The sequence below is a fragment of the Tauraco erythrolophus genome, chromosome 5 (assembly GCF_009769465.1).
Source record: "Tauraco erythrolophus isolate bTauEry1 chromosome 5, bTauEry1.pri, whole genome shotgun sequence".
NCBI lineage: Eukaryota > Metazoa > Chordata > Aves > Musophagiformes > Musophagidae > Tauraco > Tauraco erythrolophus.
In genome coordinates this window covers 58,416,054-58,437,983 of record NC_141469.1, presented here as the reverse complement: position 1 = coordinate 58,437,983, position 21,930 = coordinate 58,416,054, and the positions used below count along the sequence as shown (strand labels likewise).

At 38.1% G+C, this 21,930-nt stretch overlaps 1 protein-coding gene across 2 annotated transcripts in view; it reads left to right on the top strand.

Moving 5' to 3' along the window:
- The window catches only part of WWC2 (WW and C2 domain containing 2), a 115,172-nt gene that overhangs the window by 79,677 nt on the left and 13,565 nt on the right, over window positions 1-21,930 (top strand). For both annotated transcript variants that reach the window (XM_086611650.1, XM_086611649.1), the window contains 10 exons: window positions 105-347; window positions 5,300-5,389; window positions 7,230-7,843; window positions 11,375-11,498; window positions 14,015-14,095; window positions 14,179-14,265; window positions 17,352-17,544; window positions 19,088-19,252; window positions 20,049-20,161; window positions 21,168-21,360. In XM_086611650.1, coding sequence (XP_086467776.1) covers window positions 105-347; window positions 5,300-5,389; window positions 7,230-7,843; window positions 11,375-11,498; window positions 14,015-14,095; window positions 14,179-14,265; window positions 17,352-17,544; window positions 19,088-19,252; window positions 20,049-20,161; window positions 21,168-21,360 — 1,903 coding nt within the window. The remainder of the gene's footprint in view (window positions 1-104; window positions 348-5,299; window positions 5,390-7,229; window positions 7,844-11,374; window positions 11,499-14,014; window positions 14,096-14,178; window positions 14,266-17,351; window positions 17,545-19,087; window positions 19,253-20,048; window positions 20,162-21,167; window positions 21,361-21,930) is intronic.

Genomic DNA, 21,930 nt, shown 5'->3' with positions numbered 1-21,930 from the left:
ATATTGCTATATTCTGATACCTTTCAAAATGTTTTATCACTTCTCCCTTTGCTGGCATCCCGTGCTGGGCTGGCCTTGGACAAATCTGCTGTGTTTTATTTTAGCATGGCTAACTTGAAGATCGAACTGTCTAAGCTAGATAGTGAAGCTTGGCCTGGGGCACTGGATGTGGAAAAGGAAAAATTGATGTTAATCAATGAAAAAGAAGAGCTTTTAAAGGAACTCCAGTTTATTACACCACGCAAACGTACTCAAGATGAGCTAGAGCAGCTAGAAGCAGAAAGGAAGAGACTGGAAGAAGAGCTGCTGTCTGTAAAAAGCACACCCAGTCAAGCACTTGCTGAAAGGTAAGGGGTTGTCTTTTGCTAATATTAAATGCTACTTTCTGCAATCTAACCTTTGTACTCATTTCAGACCCCGAACTATGCCTTGATGGGCTGTTTTCCTTCAGTAACTGTTCTATGTAGATCTTAATTAAATTTGTTATTAGCCCACTGGGCAGAAACACAAAGAAGTCTTCTGTACTGTGAGAGAATATGAACACCCTGTATGTGCTCTGCAACATCAGTTGCTCTGTGTTTGTTACCAGCATGAAAATGCCTGTGACAGATGTTAAATAACTGAGGAATGTCAACATACCAGCAGGAGGGCAATACATCATTCGCTCGTTTCTGATAATAGCTGTAAACTATTTGAACTCAGGTTACAGAGATTATCTTGATTGTTGCAACATCTGAAGCCTTTCATTGTGAGTTTTGTTACATACAAAAATGCAACCAAAAGGAAAAAAAAAAAAAACAAACACCAGAAATTCAGAGGAGTATAATTGCTGGAAAACTTTCCTAACTTGCTGCTACCTAACTGGTAAGTGAAGCAGCTCCCACAATAAATTGTTTTAGCCAGATTCAGAGTTCGAGAAAATAAAAGGTGACTATCACAAATGGACTTTTCGTCAACTGTAAGTGGAAATAAATTTATGGGCACCTCTAGCACATATAAAATGCAATTAACACAAAATGTCATTGAGTATATCAGTGTAGTATGCCTAATTGAAGTAATATAATTAGCACTGTAAGCCTTTCCTACTTCCCTCTGCTAGGAAACACCTACTGTTGCTCCGGTTTCACTGAATGGCGAAACTCCTGTTAGTCGCGTTAGAAGTTGAGTCCTAAATTGTAGCTAGGTAGTGAGAAAATTTGATGTTTACAAAGCATATATGTATGTATTAGGCATGATTTTTAAACATATTTGTACACTTTATAATAGTTTAAACTGCATTCTATTGACAATCCATACATGTTTTAGAAGAAGGGTTATGTCCTGCTGGAACTATATTTTTACAGTAGAAATTACCTGTCTGTTAGTAGTATCTAAATTACCATGGATCCATTGCTTTCTGACTTCCATTAATAAATGGAGAATAAGGGGTCAATAATAAAATCACATTCACAAATAAAGAATTTGAATCTAAGGTTCTAATAATATGCTGTTGTAAGCAATAGCTAAACCTTGACTCGTGCCATTAAATAGGTAGCTGGTTTCTTAGTCTTGTGGTTTGGATTTGCTTGTTTAGTGCCAAAGAAAATTCTGCACCTGACTGTTTTCCCATACATGTCAGATGCCAAAACTTGGAGTTTCAAGGGCAAGTCAATTTGTTTCCCAGTGTCAAGAAGAAATGAAATGGCAGACTTTTTTTTTTTCCACATATAATGACACAGCTAGTTGTGACGGCTTAAAATTTTTTCCCTTTATTTTCTTCAATTTTTTTTCTTTTTGATTTTAATTTCTGAAAATGTGGATTTTTATTTTTTTTTCTGAGGTTACTGAAGATTTTGTGTCACACACTGCTGGTTGAGTTAGTGTTTATGGTGACTTCTGGTTTGCTTTTTTGCCATTCCAGTGAATTTCTACCTGCAACTCTTTAGGATAAAAAGAGTTTTTATGATAAAACTGTCTCCCTTGATGACTTCAGAGCACATCAATTCTTTCACTTTAAGCTATTTTGAGGATTATTTCTGGTCTGTCTCCTATAAATATAAAGGAAATTTTCGTTTTGCAGAAAGACTCAGATAGCGAAACTTTTCCTGAAATGTTAATTTGAGAAAAGGATACAGTTAATTTTATCTCCTCAACCACCAGCATTTTAATTCTTGGAGATGAGAAAGATTCTCCTCTCTGTTATAAGTGGAGGAGCCACACCATCTTCAAAGCACTTCACTGTTGTTGCATCACTGGTTTCTTTCATGACGTTTCATGAATGCCTTAGGTTTCCAGTGTTCTCACAGATATTGATAATGAAGTAACAGTGTAAGAAGCTATGGATTGTGTCAGAGCTCGATGTGATGAGGATGTTTTTTTGTTTGGTTTGGGGTTTTTGAGGTGGTGGGTTTTTTAGCTTTTTCTAGAGGAAGAAACAGAAGACTTGCTCTGACTTAAAACAAAAACATTATAGCATAGCCCTGGGTTATTTTGGAGTAGAATGCTGAAATTGCCACTAGTAGATGTACTCGGAATCAATTTACAGGAGGAGGGTATAAATCATAACATATCAGCTTCAAAAAAGCAGAGACAGGGCATATTCTGACTGCTTTAAGAAGCCTTCCAGCAACTATATAGAAATACCTGGATTGTGGAACTGTTGAGAACTATTTGCTACTTGCCTCTGCGTTCATGTCAGGGAGATTCCATTACTGCTTTAGTCCTTGGCAAAATCTTCAAAGTAATCACAGGCAGTTAAACAGATGCATGATTTAACTACTTGATTGTGCTGTTGCCTGCAAAGGTGGCTCCTGCTCTTGTGCATGTCATAAACAAGTCCACATAGGTTTGCGTTGAAAGGTGAGGTGTGTGCACTTTAATTTTTTAACATATTTTTTTTAAGATTCTATGCCTCTCTCAGCAATGTTACAGTTTAAGATCAAAAATGGAGAAAGATCTCACCAGCACTCAAGTCACTTCTGCCATAATTAATAGGTTAATTTATATCAGAGGGATGCAAATAGGAGAGATTGAGAGGCACAAGTCAGAACAGGTAACATGATGGTTATTTAGGTGTTTACATGGTCTGTGGGATATTAAAGTTCCTGCTTATGCTATAAAGAAGGAAGGTTCAATGTTTGAAAGTTTTAAGAGTTATCTATTGCGGTTTTTAATTTGACTGATGTAGAATGAAAAATATTTCCTTGAATCTCAATTTGTTGTGAGATAGTAAAATTACTTCCTGTGTGTCTTGGAACTTCCAGGAGTGACTTCATCATCTAGCTTGTGTTTGTGACTTGTGATTAACATCTTTCTAAAATTTACCTACAGGTATTAGTATGACTTCTTTAATTACACATAAATTAAACTACGTTCAGGAAAGAATTTTTTTTCAGGAGCTAAATTATATGGTATAAATTACATTTTATCAACCTCCTTAAGATAGTAAAGGAAACCAAAATTTGCTTGTGCTTTGGAGAAGAAAGAAAAACAAACAAACAACAAAAAAACCCACAACAACAAACAAACCTTTTAGTTTAATAGTACAAATTCAGTGGAACAGCTATAGGTCTCTGTTTTGAGGACTCCAGTCAGAGAAGTTCTTAAGCTTTTATTTTTTTTTTTCTTGCCTTTTGCCATTAGTAGTTGAACACACACAGCAATTTTTGTGCCTCTTCCTTAAAGATAAAATGATTGTTCACTATTGAAAAGCCACAAAAGAGTTAGTGAAAAGCGCTCTTGCTTGGGATAAGCAGGATGGATTGGGCTTTAAAAGAAGGCAGAAGGCAATGATAAATAATAAAATGTCAGGAAAGAGTGTCTGATACCACAGATGAGCATAATTCTTGGTTTGGAAACCCATGTGGATGTCTTCCTGAGCAAAGAATGAAGTACCATGTATGCTTTTAACAGTTCTGGCAGGTATTGGCAGATGAACACATTATTGCAGTGTAAGAGCGCACGCAGTGCAGGCAGTGGAGTGGAAGTTCACACCCTGGCTGACCTCGGGGTAACTTATTCACCTTTGCATAACCCAGATTTGCTCGCTGAATAAGCATGGGTGTAAGCAAGCGCTTTTCATGCTTTGCTGAATTGAGGACTTAATGTCTTTTTACTGGTATCTGACACTCAAAGAGAGTGAGTTCTGGGAACTCCGAGTATTTCGTTCAGTTTGCATAAGAAAGCAATGGTTGATTTTTGGGTTTTGTTCTTTGAAGTGTTTTCTGCATTTGAATTTTAATTTGTACATCCGTTAGATGCCAGAAAGGCCAAAGGAAAGGTTGGTTGGTTGGTTTGTTTTAAAGGAGAGGAGGGCATTTCTTGTTCCTCAGATTTGTTGCTTGAGAACTTGTGACATGTGTCAGTTGGCTGAGCAAGGGCTAGAGGAGAATATACTAATCCACAACTACAGGAGGATTTTAGCTGAATCCACTAAGGGAAAGCAATTTATTTGATGCTGTAAATGGAGTGATAAAAGGGAATTATAGAAGGAAAAATCACTATAAACGTTAGTGAATCCTTTCTGCTTGTAGCCAGCCAAAAGGAATGGGAGAGTTCTACCATTTGTGTTTTTAGAGCTAGGCTGGGTAACAGTGCAGGAAGCAATAAATTCTGCTTTTTCATAAAGGTGGATCTTGATAATGAGCATTACAGTGCTGTGTGGCCCTGAGGTGATGACAAAGCTGTTGGGGATGTAGAAATCTTTACCAAGGATTCCTAAATGTGGTCCATCATCTCAGAACCTTGCACTTGAATGCTGCTTTGATTTACTGTGCCTTGGGTCTATATGAAGACTCTGAAATCAAAGGGAGTGGTTTAATTTTAAACTTCTGCAGTGCTACCCCAAGTTCTTGCATTATCAGAACTAATACTGGTACTAGTATTATTTTCTGTTTGTTTTTTTTTTTTTTCTGAAACTGTATTAAGTGAGGAGCCAGCCTACAGCACAGCTTTTTAGAACTGGGTTAGTGCAGATCTTGTTTTCCTGAAGTTGCAGCTATTTTCTCAGTGTTCATCTGTTACTCTCTTATTGGGTGCACGTTCCCCTTGGTACAGTGTGAGCATACCAGCATGCTGCTTGCTTGTACGCTCAGCAGGTTTGTTACAGTGCTTAGTATTCTGCAGGTAAAGTCACTCTGCTGAAGTGGTTACGGTTTTACAACAGGACTGAGAGCTAAGACAGTCTCTTGGATTTTAGTAGTTGGCAACCAGATGAAAATATGAGGGATCTTCATGTTGCTTCTGTCTTACCTATAAAGGATTTTGGTCTCTGGATTATTTTGCAATGCTTTCCTGTACTTACATGTTCCTCTTTTTCCAGATTGAAGTTGGAGGAGAGAAGAAGAGAGTTGGTACAGAAACTTGAAGAAACTACGAAGTTAACTACTTATTTGCATTCACAACTTAGGAGGTGAGGTTGTACTGCATAATGTAAAGCCTGTTTTCAGCAACAGTCTAGTGGACCTGGATGTCTAAACTTCATTCTTAGATTTTTCTTTTAGCAGGAAGCTGAAAAAAATTTGTTTAATATTTAAGTAAGAAAATGCAAGTCTAATAGCTTCAAGTGTTTTGCCACCATGCGAACCTGGTGTACCTCTGTCATTTTAGTAAGTGCTCGAGATTAGATTGAATAGATTTTTTTGTGCAGCTTCTGTAGTTGAGCCGGGAGACATTATTTTGCTTCTTTGTAAACAAATAAACAAATTGGGAATTTTCTGATTGGTCATCTCTCCAAAATGCTGTCATTGAGGAGTCCGAATGGTTTCTCAGAGCTCTGTCTAAAATAACCTATTAGAACTGTAGCCTTTATTCTGTGTAATAACTGGAGAGGCTCAACAAATGCATGTAAATACTTATATGAATAGTTGATTTTGGTTTTATTCTTCAACACTGACTTATGCTTTCTGTAGACAAAGAAGTACCCTTGGCTGGATACAGTTTCCTGACAGTCATTGATTCAAAATCTGACTCTGGGCTTATGAAAATTCATAGTGATAACAAAAAAGTAATCAGTTACAGCAACAGCAAACTCAAACTCATTGCTCTGATGGGAATTCTGATGTTTAATGATACGTGTAACTGGTCCTAGGGAAAAGTTTCTCTCACTTCTGGACTGTACCCTGGGCTACCAAATCATGTGTCCATTATTTATTTGGAAAATCCTGAATTTGGTCAAACTTCTTGCATATCACAGCAGGACACATCAGTCAGACACTGCATCAATGTTTAGCAATTCTTTTAGAAACCAAAATGGGGCTTTAAGAGGAAAACTGTTTTTAAACATTTCTTAAAGGTCCTCTCACAGTAAGCCGTGCCATCCTACTCCTGGGATCTAGGCTGGCATAGCCATTTCACACATTTGAGCCAGATCCCATAAATTGCATCTTGATTGGTGATTAGTTAGGGAAACAATCGTTAAATAATTTTTTATTTTGTGCTTTTGTTTGTTTGGACTTTTGGGTCTTTTTATTCTGTTAAATGTAGTTTTCTAGTCCAGTGGCAAAATTTTTAAAGTTAATAGCTCTGTTATTGTTCAGACATATCTTCAGTGTTTAGAAGGGGCTACTTTGAATTACTTTTCCTGACGTTTTCTCCCAGCAGAGTCTTCCAGAGCAAAGGCAGTGACACTCAGTTTCACTGATCTGGCAGGGCTCCTTATCTTCTGTTACTAACAGGAAAAGATTATATGTTATGGCCTTTGCCATGCTTATGTAGTTGGATTTACTGTGCATGTAGAGTGTGTATTGTCTTATAGATGTGAAGCAGTTCTGCTGTAAGTTGTCTGCTTCTAGTTGCCATCTTTCCTGGGTGCTCAGGCAGAGAGCAGGCTGTGTAAATTGCTTGAGAGGTGGCAGTGCTCCTGTGCTGCCGTAACCTGCTTCCTGGGGATTCCCTTTCCAGTCACATTGACCCCATGAGCACCCACATCAGAGTGGAGCAGGGCTTTGAGGGAATATAGCAGCTGAGAAGGCTGCTATTACTGCCGGACCAGTTTGTCAAATCTGCAGCCTTCTCCAGAAGAAGAGGGGTTTTGGCAACGGGCTGTAAGCTGGATAAATTGCCGTGGTGGTGTGCAGGGTGGGCACGCTGATCTAAGCCAAGTGTGGGTGCTTAGAAAACATAATGCCCCGAGCAGCATTCGGTTGTAAATTGTCACGGTTACAGCCTCAGTCAGTCTTATCTCTCCTTGTACCGTTTTGTGCTGGTTTGGTTTAGTAACATCAGTGTACGTGTTTGTGCTCTCTTTGCAGCCTCTCAGCTAGTACGTTATCTGTGTCTTCAGGGAGCAGTTTGGGATCTCTGGCATCCAGCCGGGGATCTCTGAACACGTCAAGCAGAGGCTCACTAAACTCACTCAGCTCCACGGATCTCTACTATAACCAAGGCGATCAAATAACAGATTTGGACTATCAGTATAAACTTGACTTCATATTGCAAGAGAAAGGTGGTTACATTCCTTCGGGGCCTATCACTACTATTCATGAAAATGAAGTGGCCAGTTCCCATGGGAGACTGGGTCACAGTGACTCTCCTTCAACTGCGGACCGTCCCAAATTGACTGAACCTCCCAAATCTGTGACATCACTGTCTTCCAGATCCTCACTGTCCTCCTTGTCCCCTCCAGGCTCCCCTTTGGTTTTAGAAGCTGCGTTTTCAGCGTCAGCTCAAAATTCCCCTCTGTATCACCTCACTACGGACTTTGAAGATTGTGACCTTTCGGGTGATTTTGCAGGGATTAGTCTCTGTGAGAACCAAATATTATTGGACTCTGAAGCCAGAGCAGGATCTCAGATTCCTCCAGATGATAAAGATCTTAATGAAGGCATTAGGCAGCCTCTGCCTTCTCTACACGAAGGAAGTTCAGGTAATTAAAAAAATCTAATGTCAAATGTGTATGTTACATGAAAGTTTTGAACTAACAGCTGACTCTTGAATGGAGAAGTACCTCATGTAACTGAAGAGTATCTTGATCAGCATACATTTGCCATGGTGGGCAGTCAGTGATTCTGAGGGACGTTACGTAACTTCTAGTTTTGTGTGCAGAGAGCTCCGATTCCATCTACGTTTTTCAATAGCTATCTCGGAAGGAAAGTTAATGTATTGCAGACTCTGTTGTGAAAAAATAACAGAAAAACCTGAAGCTGGATCTTTAAGACACGGAGGATGCATGGTGTTCCTTAGTGTTCCTAGCTATTGTCAGGAAAGTATGGGGATAGAGAAAATAAAACCCCTCTCCTGGTTGTTGGTAACTTGAAGTCAGATGCTTGTTTCTCACTGAAGAGTAAGTTACAAACTGACATCCTCAGTAAAAGAGATTTCTGGATTTCAAGTTAGAATATGTATGTATGCATATGTAGTTATTTGGACCTGCTGTCACTGGAAGATGTGCAGTTCATTTTTTATATGAGTTGAGAAAGACAAGTGACAACATGCCATGTAAGTTAGAGTGAGACTCTCATTTGTAATATGGATTTCATAGCTTTTAGATTTTTATCCGTTGGAGTTAGAACAGAGCTCCTAAGCTAGCGTAGGTTCCCTCTGCAGTCTGTGGGTAACTTGCAAAAGGATGAGTCGTCTTATCCTAAAACATACTTCCCTTTAAGATGAGATGAATGACCCTGTGAGTTATCGAGATATCCTTAGTAACTAGTTAACTTTAACTTTGAGATGGTTGAATTAGGTGTAATGAATTCTACTTCTAGTCTACAGTAAAAGCCATGCAACATACTTGGTCATCTTATATTGTCAAAGCCTTTGGCAGAGTCAGAACTTCAAAAATCCCAGCTGTCAAGAATTGATGGCTTGTCCTCAGTCTTTTGTTAGGGTTGACAGCATGTTGTGCCTTCTCTGCACATTTCCTGACTTTTTCTAGTGTCATTCTGTGTCATTGTCTTTAAGTATGTTGCAAACCAGTCATGTGTTTACGTTGCACAGTGGCTCTATTTTTCCCAAGGAAAAACTGAGGGAGCCAGATTTCTACTAGTGCTGTGCACTGCCAGCCCTATTTGAAACCTGATCAGCACCCAGCATACCCAGTTCCACATTTCTGGGCCTGAGTTGATAGTGAAACGCTAACTAAGGAGTTTTGGTGTCTTAGAATAAATACAGCCTAGCTCTAGAGAGTGCATTGGCCAGATTTGTTGCCAAGCTTGTACCCTTGTGCCAGGCGTTTGCCTGTTTTTAATAAAAGTACCTGGACATACTAATAAAGACATATTTTAATGGTAAATTTACTTTTCTCTCTCTCTCAAGGAATTGTTGTTACATCTGTTGGTAAATTAGATTAGCCTAGTACTGTAGTAATCTTGATATTGACCAGAGCGATGTGGCACCAGAAGAGAAATGTATGGTATACATAGTACAAGCTGGGAGTCTTCCCTCTGTTCAGCTGTGCAGAAAGAAAAAAGAAATGGACCAATGTCCTAATGGTCTGAACCTGTGAAACGCAAAGTGGAAAAATATGGAAAGAGATTTGGCAGGAAGGGGGTAATTTTGTCCTTTGTCTTTTCAGTATAGTGGAACACAGCAGTTATTTTGCTTTAGAGCCATATTATAAAAGAAGGAAAAAATAATTAGTTTTCCTGCCCATATTGCAGCAGCATATTCTTTCCAAATTAACAACTTTTGGTCTCTCTGTCTTTGCAATCTGGCTGCAACTCATCTCATCTGAGAACTGAATTTAAGATGGTTTGGAATTTGGGAACATATAGGGCCATGAGGAATCAGAATTTATTAATTTTTTGAAAATTTGTTTCTTTAGATCATTCTTTTCAGAGACATCATGTGGTTGTCTAACATTTATGAGCTTTTTTGAGGTCTTGTTATTTTGGATAGTGTCAGGATGCCTTTTAAGTCTATAAGTAGTTATGGTTTCAAAATATAAATTCATCCTGTGATTCTTCATACTGACACTTCCTCATGTAGAGTCATATATATGACACAAACTATCTTTAAATCTGTATTAAGACTGCCAAAACAAGCGCTCAGATTTTGAAAAACCGCATATTAATTAATTACACTTCAGTACCTCTAATGTCCACAGTAAAATGGGCCTCGTGGTGAGGCTTCAGTACAGCAGCAGTGAGACATGGACTTGGTGTTGGTTCAGTTTTTCTACTCCAGTTTCATTCTTGGAGCTGCTCTGGTGCTGAATGGGAAGGTTTTCAACAAACTCAGCCAGAGGCGTAAAACCTGCATGGAAAATTTCAGCCCACACACTTTAATTTTACAAGACTACAAATCTGAATATTGTTGAATCTTAACTTGGAGGTAGACAAACACACCTGAAGACAGTATAGCTAGTATTTTCATGTAATGGTCTGCGTTGGCTCTTTAGATGCAGTGCTCACCTGCTTCTCTGTCTGTCTCTGACTTTTCTGTACAGGTGAACCATACAGATATTTGCTCCTCTGCACATGTCCCTGCTGTCAGAAACCAAGTTGGAATATCATGTAGTTCTTCCACAGTCAGTCTCTGTCATTGTCAAAGTCAATTCAGGCTGCTGTGGTAATTCCTAAGGGTAATCAATAAATCATGTCATCACCTTCACCCCTTACATGGCGGGGGGGAAGGGAAAGAGCACTTCATCATCAAGGAAAAAGCATTCCAGCATTCCTGCTGCCGTAAATAAAAGCACGAAGGCAGCAATCAGTCATCTAATCTGAAGCCTTAAATTTTAAACATCTTAACAAGATGTAAAGTCATGCTTCAGGTGGGGACGATAATGCATACCAATATCCTCGCCCCTTGGCAAATAAAAGCACTGCACAGGCCCTCGACTTCCTGTGCTGCGGAACGTGGCTTTCCATGAATGCTGCTGCTTCACTGCACGACACTAGCCTATGAATGCGAGTTGAAGATTAAAGCTAAGTAGTAGTTGATAATAAAGAGACCGTAGCATAAAAAGTTTTTGATGATAGTGAGCCAGAGGGGATTTTTTAATTTCTAGCAGTTATACCACTGGGGAGAGGGCATCTGTCTGACTTCTGAATATTTAATAAGCAGTAGGCAATCACTTTGCATGTAGCAGAAGCATTACTACAGTGCCAAACGTGAACATGGCAAATACAGGTTTAAAGATCAGGGTAGTGAGGGTTAATAATCAAGATAATGAAGGATAATAACTAGCTCGAAAAATACGGGTGATGATAGGAGCCTCTGTCTTCAGGAAGGAATAATAGTTGCACGTTTTCAAGTTCATCAGTTTGGTTATATTCCTAGCCGGAATACGTGGTAACAGCAGTACGGTCTCAGAATGTTTAATGATGTGGAACAAAACTACTCTGTGATACTCAGTTAAGGGTCACTGCTTTCAACTTGACAACTTTCTAAGCTATGCATGTCTCTCTCTCTGACTTTTAATCTCTAGATCTAATTTTCATTCTTCTTTTTGTAGGCGTTGACTTACCGCGAAGAACAGCTAGTCATCTGCTTGAGGAGAAAACAGCTTGTGTATCTGCTGCTGTGTCCGATGAGTCTGTAGCTGGAGATAGTGGTGTATATGAAGCTTCTGTGAAACAGTAGGTTTGAGAAATAATGCAGTTCTTTCCACCAAAAATTTAAATGTATCTATAAGCAGTTATATCAAACCAGCATAAGCAGTTTATTGGTCTTGCCTTTTTTATAAATATTTTGTCCTTCCTATTAAAAGGAAGGCACATCTGCCAAACAGTGAAGTTTGATTGGGTTTTTTAAGCTAATAAATTTGCATTAGAGTGCTTATATAACTCGGATGAGTAGCATTAATATGCCATCTTCTAATCCAGGTTTTATTTCTTGCTAGAAGTTTTCCTGGGAGAAAAGCTGTATTTAAACTATACAGGTTCTGCCATGTGGCTGTATTGACGCTACTTAGAGTGACTCGTGTTCTTGTTCTGTTCAGATGCAATCTTAAGATTGCATAGCGTTTTGCTTGAGTATTTTCTTTTTTAAAAAAGATTACAAAAAAAATATTCAGTTGTAATGTTGGTATAAAAATAATCCAGTTTAGGGTTTAATATTCATGCTTCACTGAGGTGAGCAGGATACAAGAAATGTATTTGCTATTGCTGCTTTTTGACAAGACTTAACTTCTACAGGATTCTTCATACTAGTTTATATAGTATTGTCTGTTTTCTGGCAGTGAGAACAAAGAATTTTAGACTGCATAACAGAAGACTATTGCAAACTGTGAGAGAAACTAAAATCTTTATTTTCCACCTCACTTTTGACAAGTTCTTCGCAATTAATCATTTTTTTGTCTTTTTGAATGTTCAGAGAGATGTTTTAGCGGGCTGCTTACAAAGACATGGATGCATGTCTTCTATTGCCTAAAGGCTAAATGCTTTTCTATTAGGACAGATAAAGGTGCATTATGGTATCATAAATGGGTTTTATTGGTCTCTGATAAAATTACTTCTACTTCTCAAGTCTTTCACAAATTAAAAGGTAATAAAATAGATGATACCAAATAAAAACCTGAAACACAAAAGGGATTTCTCCTGAAGTGTTACAGGGGCATTCAGTCTCATCTTGGGTCATGGACCCATATTTCACCCTGAAATCTGAATCCTGGTATTAGTTTGCTGCATGTTTTCAGTTAGACCTAATGCAACTTCTCAGGCTGAAATAAATTCCTATCTATTAAAAACTCAGCCTTCACTTAATGGAGTGGCTGTGACTGTGTATTTTGGTTCAGTAACCATTGTTGTCTTTTCATTTTGTTTCAATTCTGAACCACTGTGATCAAAACTTATACTCTACTCTAGTTATAAGCCCAGTGGATAGAAATGAATAGACATTGGACCAAAAGCCGTGGATGTTCTGTGGAGCCAGTCTTTAGCTGCCCTCTCCAAAGGCTGCAAGTGGTGGGATAGCTGGAAAACCGAAAAAATTTCTATCTTCTTCCCGTCCTTGCTCATGAAAAGACAAAAATCATCAGTTGCATTCCCTAAGCCTGCGTACAAAAGGAAACTATTGCCATTTGTGCCAGCTGAGATCTACAGGCACTAGTTATTCCGTCATAGCTCCCAGTGTACATACTCTTAATTCTTACCGAGTAGGAAATAGTGAAGAGGTAATGAGTGTGTCTCTGGGTGTTGCTTATATTTAGTAGAAGTGTCTTTATAAACACTATGTATGGAATAACTTTAAATTTGTCAGTGTGCTCCTGAAGTTACAATACAGGGATTTCTACTGTATAGACCAGTTCCTTTGTATTGAGTAATTTAAGGCAGGGAGGAAATAAATACACCCTATCAAATTAGCCATCAGTCAGGAAATGAATAGTAAAAAAGAAACCTCTAAATGCTGAGTCTCAAAATAATGCTGTCATGTCTTCATAAGGTGTGGGATGTCTGTGTCATTCTCCACATTTCCTATCTTGATCTTGTTTATTGATCCCAACAGTCTAGTTTTAAAAATCGATGAAACACATTAATACCACATCCTCACTCAAACCTCCCAGAAAATGACTGGAAATTATTTTGCCACATGGATTCTCTGTAATTCTATTCAACGCTAGAGTTGCTCTTCAGCTGCAAGACTTGAGTCCTTTTGGTTCTTTGAATCCTACTGAAAGCAGGCTCAGAGGAAAAGAGGCTTCTTGTTTGCACAGAAACCTCTTTATTTTGTGAAGCTTCTGCTTCTCAAATATTCTCCAAAGCAGTATTTCATACCCAGTTTACGTGTGGTCTGGTGTTTATTAGAAAGTTTAATTTCCAATTTTGTATTCAGGGAGGTAAAGAAATGCTAAGTATGTATAGGAAAACATTGTGAGGTGTTTTTTTTTTCCTTGCCTGTTAGTCTGGTCTGCTTCAGTAATCAGCCTCAGGCCTTTTCAACTCATTACTGGAGTTGTCAAACTGTTCAGGCAGCGACTGTCGCCAAAAGAGGCATTGCTATTGTGTAGGCTCTGAAATTCTCACTTGGAGTGCATGCTGTAATTAAATCAGCCTGTTTAGGAGAATGTATATACGTTCTGTGTATGCATACCTTAATTATTGCTGAAAGCTAACTGTAATTTTCCTAAATTTGAGTATTTGCCTGTTTGCCCTAGACCAAATGAAACTGAGGACATTGTGTATAGTGAAGATGATGCAACAACTCTAGAGGCTGCCCAGGTACAAATAGGACTCAGGTAAGTAAACAGCAAAGGGAATGTTTCTGTTCATACATAAATGCCACTAGCAAAGTTCCCTCATGTTGTCCTTTCTTTAACAGATACGACCATGGCAATTCAAGTTTTGTGATAATCGTAGTACAGCTCAGAAATCTTCCAGCGTTTTCTGTCCCCCTTGGCTCTAAAGTGTAAGTCAAAGAATCACTGAGCAGTAGTGTTGAAACATGAGAGTATAATAATAAGTCGTACAAATTCTCCAAAGGAATGGATTGATTTACTGATTAACAACACTAAAATACATATAAAACTTTTCAAACTGTAGTAGTATTTTGCTTCTACATATTCCAACAATGCTGCAAGATTTTTCTTTTTAGTTATGAGGAAATTTGCACGTTCCACTGAAGTGGAGCAAAACCAATTATTTAAAATGATGATTCATTTAGTATTCTTAAATATTTTTTCTGTACCTTTGTGAATGCAGAACAGCTATTCTGTAGTTACTAAAAACGTTCTTGTGATATTTTGCCATTCTTTCAGCTCAGAATATTGTCTCTTTACATTTATGTGGCATTTTGATGTAAAATGTTAAAATACTGTGTGTCTTTTAAGTGAACTTTTAAAGGTAAGGGGTAGTTTGATAAATTGCAAGTGGACAAGCACAGCCATATTGAGAGACACCTTCTCTAACAACTGGAGCTTGGACGTCCATTAAGAATTAGTTCTTGTGTTGAATTGGACAGGAACATTCTAATAGTAATTACAGCGGAAATCATATGTAGGAAATGAACAAAAATGCCTGAATAAGAAAATGTTACCACTGAGGTTCCAATCCAAAACTGTCATCTGTACAAGTAAGTACAGCTTGCTTTGGCTCCCTGGGGACGCTTGTACTTCAGTGAGTTTTTTTACAGACTGGAAAGCTATCTTAAACTGTTGAGAAGCCTAGTAAGACTAGAGTAGAACATAATCAATCCTTGCAAAATTTGCTTTTCTTACTGGTTCCCTTCCCCCTATCCCCCATCACTTTGAATTTGATTGGCAAATCAAATGAATATGGAAGAGATGTATAGGAATACAGGCCTGGGTGGTTGTTGGATTTTTCTATTTTCATTTGGTTTTAATAACAAATGGTTGTCTACTACCATCCTTCCTTCACTGACCTTCATCTTTCCCCTGTTGACCTTCCAAGTCCACTTGCATTTAGCACAAAACTATAGAAGACTCCACAGCTGAGAGGAAAATGATATAATGTAGAATATAGAGAGAATATCAACAAAATGTTCAGTAAGATAATGTTAGGTCTTAGCTGGCATCTTTTTAGGAATTAAAGTATGAAGTTGTAATTAGTAGTCAAGCGTCTTTAGTACAGAAGTCTGGACCTGCTGCTGCTGAAAAGATTTAATAAAAATAAAGCTACCCAAAACAAGGAGGAAGAAAGGAGAGGGTAAAGGAAGAACCTTGCAAATAGCAATTTTTTCTGTCACTTGCCAATAAAAATTGGTCTTGGAAAATGATGTTATAACTGTATTTTCTAGAAGAGCAAATTTTATTTTTGTACTTTGTTGAACCTTTACATACAGACGAATAGATTTGACATGAAGTCTTACCGATACCTGTTTCCACACTGTTTGTAAAACGAGTTCACTTTTAGAGTAGGTAGAGCCTAGCCCAATACATATTGTTTGTGTCAGGATTGTTTTTTTCATCAGTTGAGGAGTAACAGGTTTGTCACAGCAAAATCTGAGGCATTGGTTGACTTTTTAACTTTTTTAATTAGAGTGAAAGTAAGCACTCTTGTGAAACAAAGCCAGTGAGCAATTTATCTTTTACTTCTCTGTTTACCTCTCATTCGGGCCTGATACCAATAAATTGGCTAACAATTATTAACGGAAAGCTCCAACGAACTACCTTTTAAACATAATTTTAATACACTTTATCTTCTGTTCCTGCCTCTTTTCTATATGTTTCCTAATTGCTTAATAGATTAAAATGACTGTTTTCAATAGACCATGCAAATTGCTCACCTACATGCATGTGAATACAGCTGCAGCATTACTGGAATTACATTAGGCTACCGCTTAACTTTGGGATCGATTTGTCAAAATGCTGGATACCTGCTATCCAGGCTCCACATGCAAACCAAACAACTTAGGTTTTACTCTTCATCCTAAGCAGCTTGGCGTGATTGGTGAATAAAGTCTATGCCCAAATTCAGATAACGAAATCAAATTCCTCACAGACCTAATTTCTTTTGGTTTAATTAATGTAAAACTAAGTTTTAAATAATAACAGCAGTATGTACAAAATCAATACCAGCAAAATATAGCAATAGTACTATAAATCTTTCCCAGAATAATTGTCTTTGGCCCACTTTTTCTTTTTTCTTTAGCTAGCTTCATTGCATTCTCTTCTACAGTGAATGTCAATTATATTTAAAGCCAATACCAGAAATAGGCTAATGCATAGACACAGAAAAGATGTAAAACAATTACTATGCTCATTCATGTGTATGAGAGGCTGTGCAATAGGTAAATAACATGTACAAATTGCATTAGGAATGTCTTTACTCTATCATGCTACTACTAAAGCGAGACCTGTCAAGTTAGCAAGTATTACCTTTATCCACATAATTACCCATTGATGTTTGTTCTATAAAAAAAATGCAGCTGCATAACGATTTCAAGTTATTCCCTGTGCTTATGTTTAGGCTTGCAAGATGCATTCTTCTGAGTCTCATTTAATTTATTATGAATTGATCTTAAGTAGCGATGGGCCTAGCTATTTTCTTTGTTGTTTGCCTTAGTTTTCTGGTTTCTTTGGAGGTTTTGTTTTGTTTGTTTCTTTCAAAGATTAAAAGAAGTCACTGCTTTTCAGTGCTGCTCACATCGTTCTAAGAGTTTAATTTTTACATCCACCCAAATTTGTCTCATTTTTTTAAAATTAACATTAAGATCATGTTTCCTCCTATCTGTGACATGATCTTCAGCGTTCACAGTACTAAACCAGAGAACAAATTTGTGTAGAGAGAGAAATAGCTACCTCTCTTGCTACTACCTTACCAGGCACAGAAATTCCTTTTTGTGAAACGTTTGTGCAAGGGGCAGGAGGAGTTTCTCACTCCTCTTTTTCACCTCTTTTGCATTCCACCTCTGATCTGTTGCTGTTTCATTTTTCTTGCTATGCCGTCATTTAGTTGATGGCGTCAACTTCTATCATGCGTCACCAGCAAGCGCTAGTTTAAATACAGGTAAAGATTTTGTTTTGTTTCCAACAGGTATATTAGAGTAGCAGTACTTCCATCCTCAACTGATATCAGCTGTCTGTTCCGCACAAAAGTTCATCCTGCCATGGAAACTATTTTATTCAACGAGATATTCAGAGTAGTCATTTCCCAAGTAACACTGCTACAGAAGACGCTGAGAGTAGATGTTTGTGCTGTCAGTAGAAGTCGTCGGGAAGAACGCTTGGTATGCAGTTTTATTTCTGGGTTTTTTGGCATGCATTTGTTTGTAGCATGCCCTCTTATTTTGTTGGTCAAGGCTGCTAAAATTCCACAGTACTTAGAGACAAACTCTGAAGCATAACTTGGTTGTTGCTATAGTACTTAAAATACTACCTTTCTCTGGAACTGTTGATACAGAATCTAATCCTGGGTGGAAGTTTTAGGAGGTGTTTTGATAATTCTAACACTGCATTACCTTAGCTTTTAATTACAGATTGATATTCCATATTATGCATAAAAAAAAAAAACATAAACTTCATTGCAACATTACTCTAAAACTAGATTTTTAAAGTAAAAGCTGAATAAGAGCCACAATATGTCCAAAAAAAAAGCAAACCCTCATTATTACAGCTTGTGACAAAGAACAAACTGAATTACATTTTTGCACATTGTAGACTATATGTCCACCTTTTTAGCCTTTATGATCTGTAGAAATAATAAAAACGCATGACATTCATAGACTGGCCTATTGGAAACTGGCACTTTTTTAATTTAATTGTGGTCATCATCTAATTAGTGATGCTTCCTTTACTTTCAAATTGTTTTTGCATGGTCTGGCACAACTCAGTTGAGTTTTTTACCGTAAGTCTGATTTAGCAGCACAGCAAGATTTTTAGTTACAACAAGCTGAAGAGATGCTGGAATCTGGTGGGGTTCATCAGCCCTGACTGCTGGGAACAGACATGCATTTTCAAAAATGTAGAAGTTAACTTAATTCCTGGGGAATGTTTGGCCTTTTTCAGTATGTAAGAGCTTTCCCTTTAGGTAAGGGAAGGGCAGCAGAACAAAAATGCAACAGAATGAAGGATACAAAGGTGAAAGAAAAAAAAACAACAACAACAAAACCCCACCAAAGACTAAGGGTTAATCACAAGATCAAAAGAAAGAGTTGGGTGTACCATCCCCAGCAGAAAGCCCTGGGCAGCATGACCAGAGTCTTGGCAAGAGCTATGTATGCAGCCCAGTAGCTGTGAAGATGATTTGCTTTGCCAGAGAACAGAGGATTTTAGGATCTCTTTAACTGTCTCTTCATCTACTTCTTCACTGGTTAGAGCAAACAAGGTTATCCGTTATTGTTTGCTGTATTGATGATTTTTGTGGCGGAACAACTGAAAAATTGACTGAAACTTGCTGCTCCATGAGTTGATGCTGCACGTTTCATTGACACAGTTTTTCATTATTGAATGCTATAGAGAGCAGATGTGTGCATTACAGTCATATAGAGGAGTTTGTGTGTGTGCATGTGGAGAGAAATTCTTCAGACTGAAAAAAAAGTTGAGAGAATGGACAATATGAAGGACCTTTCCATGTACTTCTGTTTGTTTATTTTAACTGGAAGTTTTAATCAGGGAAGTAGAAAATTGTACAGTTAAAAAGGGAATTAAGATTCATGTCAAATTTGTGCTGCCTAAATTTTACATGATAAATACTGTGGAATTTATTTTCAGCTGTCTTGCAGAAAAAAAAAACCCACAAACAATTTTCTTCCCCTTTCTTATTTTGTGCAGGCTGGGACTCAGATCAGTCTGGCAGATTTGTCGTTTTCTGATGAGACTTGTACTCTGTGGTACAACCTGTTGCCTTGCAAGCAAATTCCTGGGAAAAAACCCAAGGAACAAAATGAAGAATCCATGTTTCTGTTAAGCAAGCAGTCATCAGACTCATTGGACTTGGTGAGCAATGTGTTGGCTATTACTGTAATAGCGAGAAAAAAGCCATAGACTCTAATTGTGCTGTTGCACTGTGGTTACTTGAATATGTGACTTGTCCTCCCTGAAGGTCCAAGGCCCCTGTTGTCTTGGAGGCACTTTTGTCTATACTGATGTTGTGTGTGAGCAGGTCCTGTGTGGGGTTTCAGACTTCTTGGTGAGTGTGGATGGGGCTGATGCTTCTTAGTGGGATACAAAGTTGCACTCAAATTTGAAACACTGTGCTAACTCACCCAGCTGAAACCAGGACACAAGTTTACCATTGATTTTCATATTCACACATTAAAAATTGCTATTTATTAATTATCTGAATTTGCATACTTAAAGCCATTGCACTGAAAATGTTGTTTATGCAAAACACATACTAGTTCTTCTGGTTAAATAAGTTTTTCTGCTTTAATACCTCCTTAAGAGAACTATGTTAAAAAAAAATGTAACTTCTAAGAACAACCTTTTTTTACCTAGGGATGTGATCAAGTATGAGAGGGAGAGACGAGACATTAAAGGATGACAGGAGCATATTTGATTGCATTATTGTTTCACAAACAATCTATTTTTGATCAAGATTTACTCTGTATAAAAACAATCAGTTAATGTGCTACACGCTGACAATTCAGACTCCTTATACCTGTCATCCGAGTTATGTTTTTGCTGGCATCAGGGAGCAGCAGGGTAATGCAGCTCTGGCAAGAGTTGTCATTTTTTACCTATCTAATGGATCACCCAGTTCTGGTTTCATCTTCTCTTTCCTTGTGAGCAGGATGCTGTGTCAGCTCTGCTGGAGAGGACATCTGCTGAGCTGGAAGCAGTAGAACAAGAACTGGCTGAAGATGAGGAGGAGGAACAGGAGCAAAGGGGCTCTGAGGAAGACTGGTAAAGCCACTTTTCCTCCCTCACTGTTCATGCCCGAATGATTCTGCTCATTCCTCCTGTTCTTAGACAAATGAAAGGCCTGTGCTTTCAGAGGAGGTCATATAATCACAGAGTGATTTGGGTTGGAAGGTACCTTTAAAGATTGTCTAGTCCAACCCCACTGCCATAGGCAAGGACATGTTTCACTAGATCAGGTTGCATAAAGCCTCATCCGATCTGACCTTGAACACTTCCAATAATGGGTCATCCACAACTTCTCTAGGCAACCTGTTGCAATGTCTCACCACCACTGGAATTGGGGTAAAGTCACGTTCTCTTGTGTGGTCAATTCATTAACCTTCTTTCAGGTTTACAGTGTCTTGGCTGCTCTGTTAACTCCTACTGCTGATGCTCCTCCATTCCATGTTGATTTTCCTGTGGAACTACTTCAGGACTCTAAGCCACTGGAGGTGTACTAGAATGTCTCATGTCTAATATTAGTTGCATTAATTACAAATAGGATTTGAAAAGAGAGCTACTGTCTGACAAAGTCAGTGCATGCGTGGTTCCGTTGATGGTCTTGTTTAGAAGTTGTTGTGAGCTTTCCCAGGAAATAGATTTCTTGCTAAATTGCTGTGTTGAGTTCTGCTCCCGTGCAATTTCTTAGCTGCAGTGTAGAAATAAATACATGCTGTGTTGTGGGGGAAGGGGAGACTGCGCATTTGTTTTATTAGTTTATTGCAACCAAAGTCCTTCAACGTTATCAACATACAGCTATTGACTGTAGTGCACTATTGTCATAATCATCTTGAAGGTGAACTGTAGTAGAGCTTGCTGAGATTTATTGGAGCATATAATGAAGTTTGCCTTCATGTGAACTTAATGGAAGCATTTGTGTGATACTCTTGTTTTCCCTGTCAGGAAAATGTGTACATTATACATGGGTGAAGGCCTAGGCCTTCTGTTATCTTTCTCTGGTGGGCTTTTTCGGTTTGAGAATAAGCCTGGGCTACTTCTGTTCATACAGGTTAGAAATGCTCACAGAAGCCTCCGATGAAATTGTGGATGAAGAGGAAGATGGCATTAAGCTGGCAGTAGAAAGCAACTGTACTGATGACATGGGGTTACTCACTGATGCACCAGAAACAAATGAAGACAAGGACAGAGAGAACACTGATGAGGCCCATGAAAGCCAGCAAGCTGCTGTAATACTAACACTGGTGAATATCTTAAAATACGCATTCCTATGGTGTCTTACTGTGTCTGAAGATCTGTTTCTGAGCAGTTAATGTCAAATTTTGCTGCATCTGAGCATTTGTGATTTGATATGGCCTTTGCTGTAGCACTTGTCAGTTTAATGAAATAGGTGTGGTCACTTCTGAACTATGAAGAGGGCGTTTAAGACATGCTAGGCAGAACTTCTAAGTCAAAGACAATTAACTAAAAATGTCTGTCTTCACTTTTTTTATTGCATAGGGAGAATATTCAATATACAAGTGGAGTTCAGTAGCTTCAATTTGTGCATATTCAAAATATTTCTGCACAACTATTTCATTGTGTCCTTTTTTTTTTTTCCCAATTTATCTGATAAACAGGAGGAAAGACACAACAGGGATCAAGATCTTTAAACCAATGAGGGGATTTCCTTATTTATTGACTTTATTTTAGGGTGTGAAATACAAAAACTGGCTTAGCAGAGAAGAGGAGGAAAGATTAATGAACAGAAAATTCAAAAATGTGTATTAAACTCTTACTATTGAACAATCCCCACACTACATGTAACAAATTCT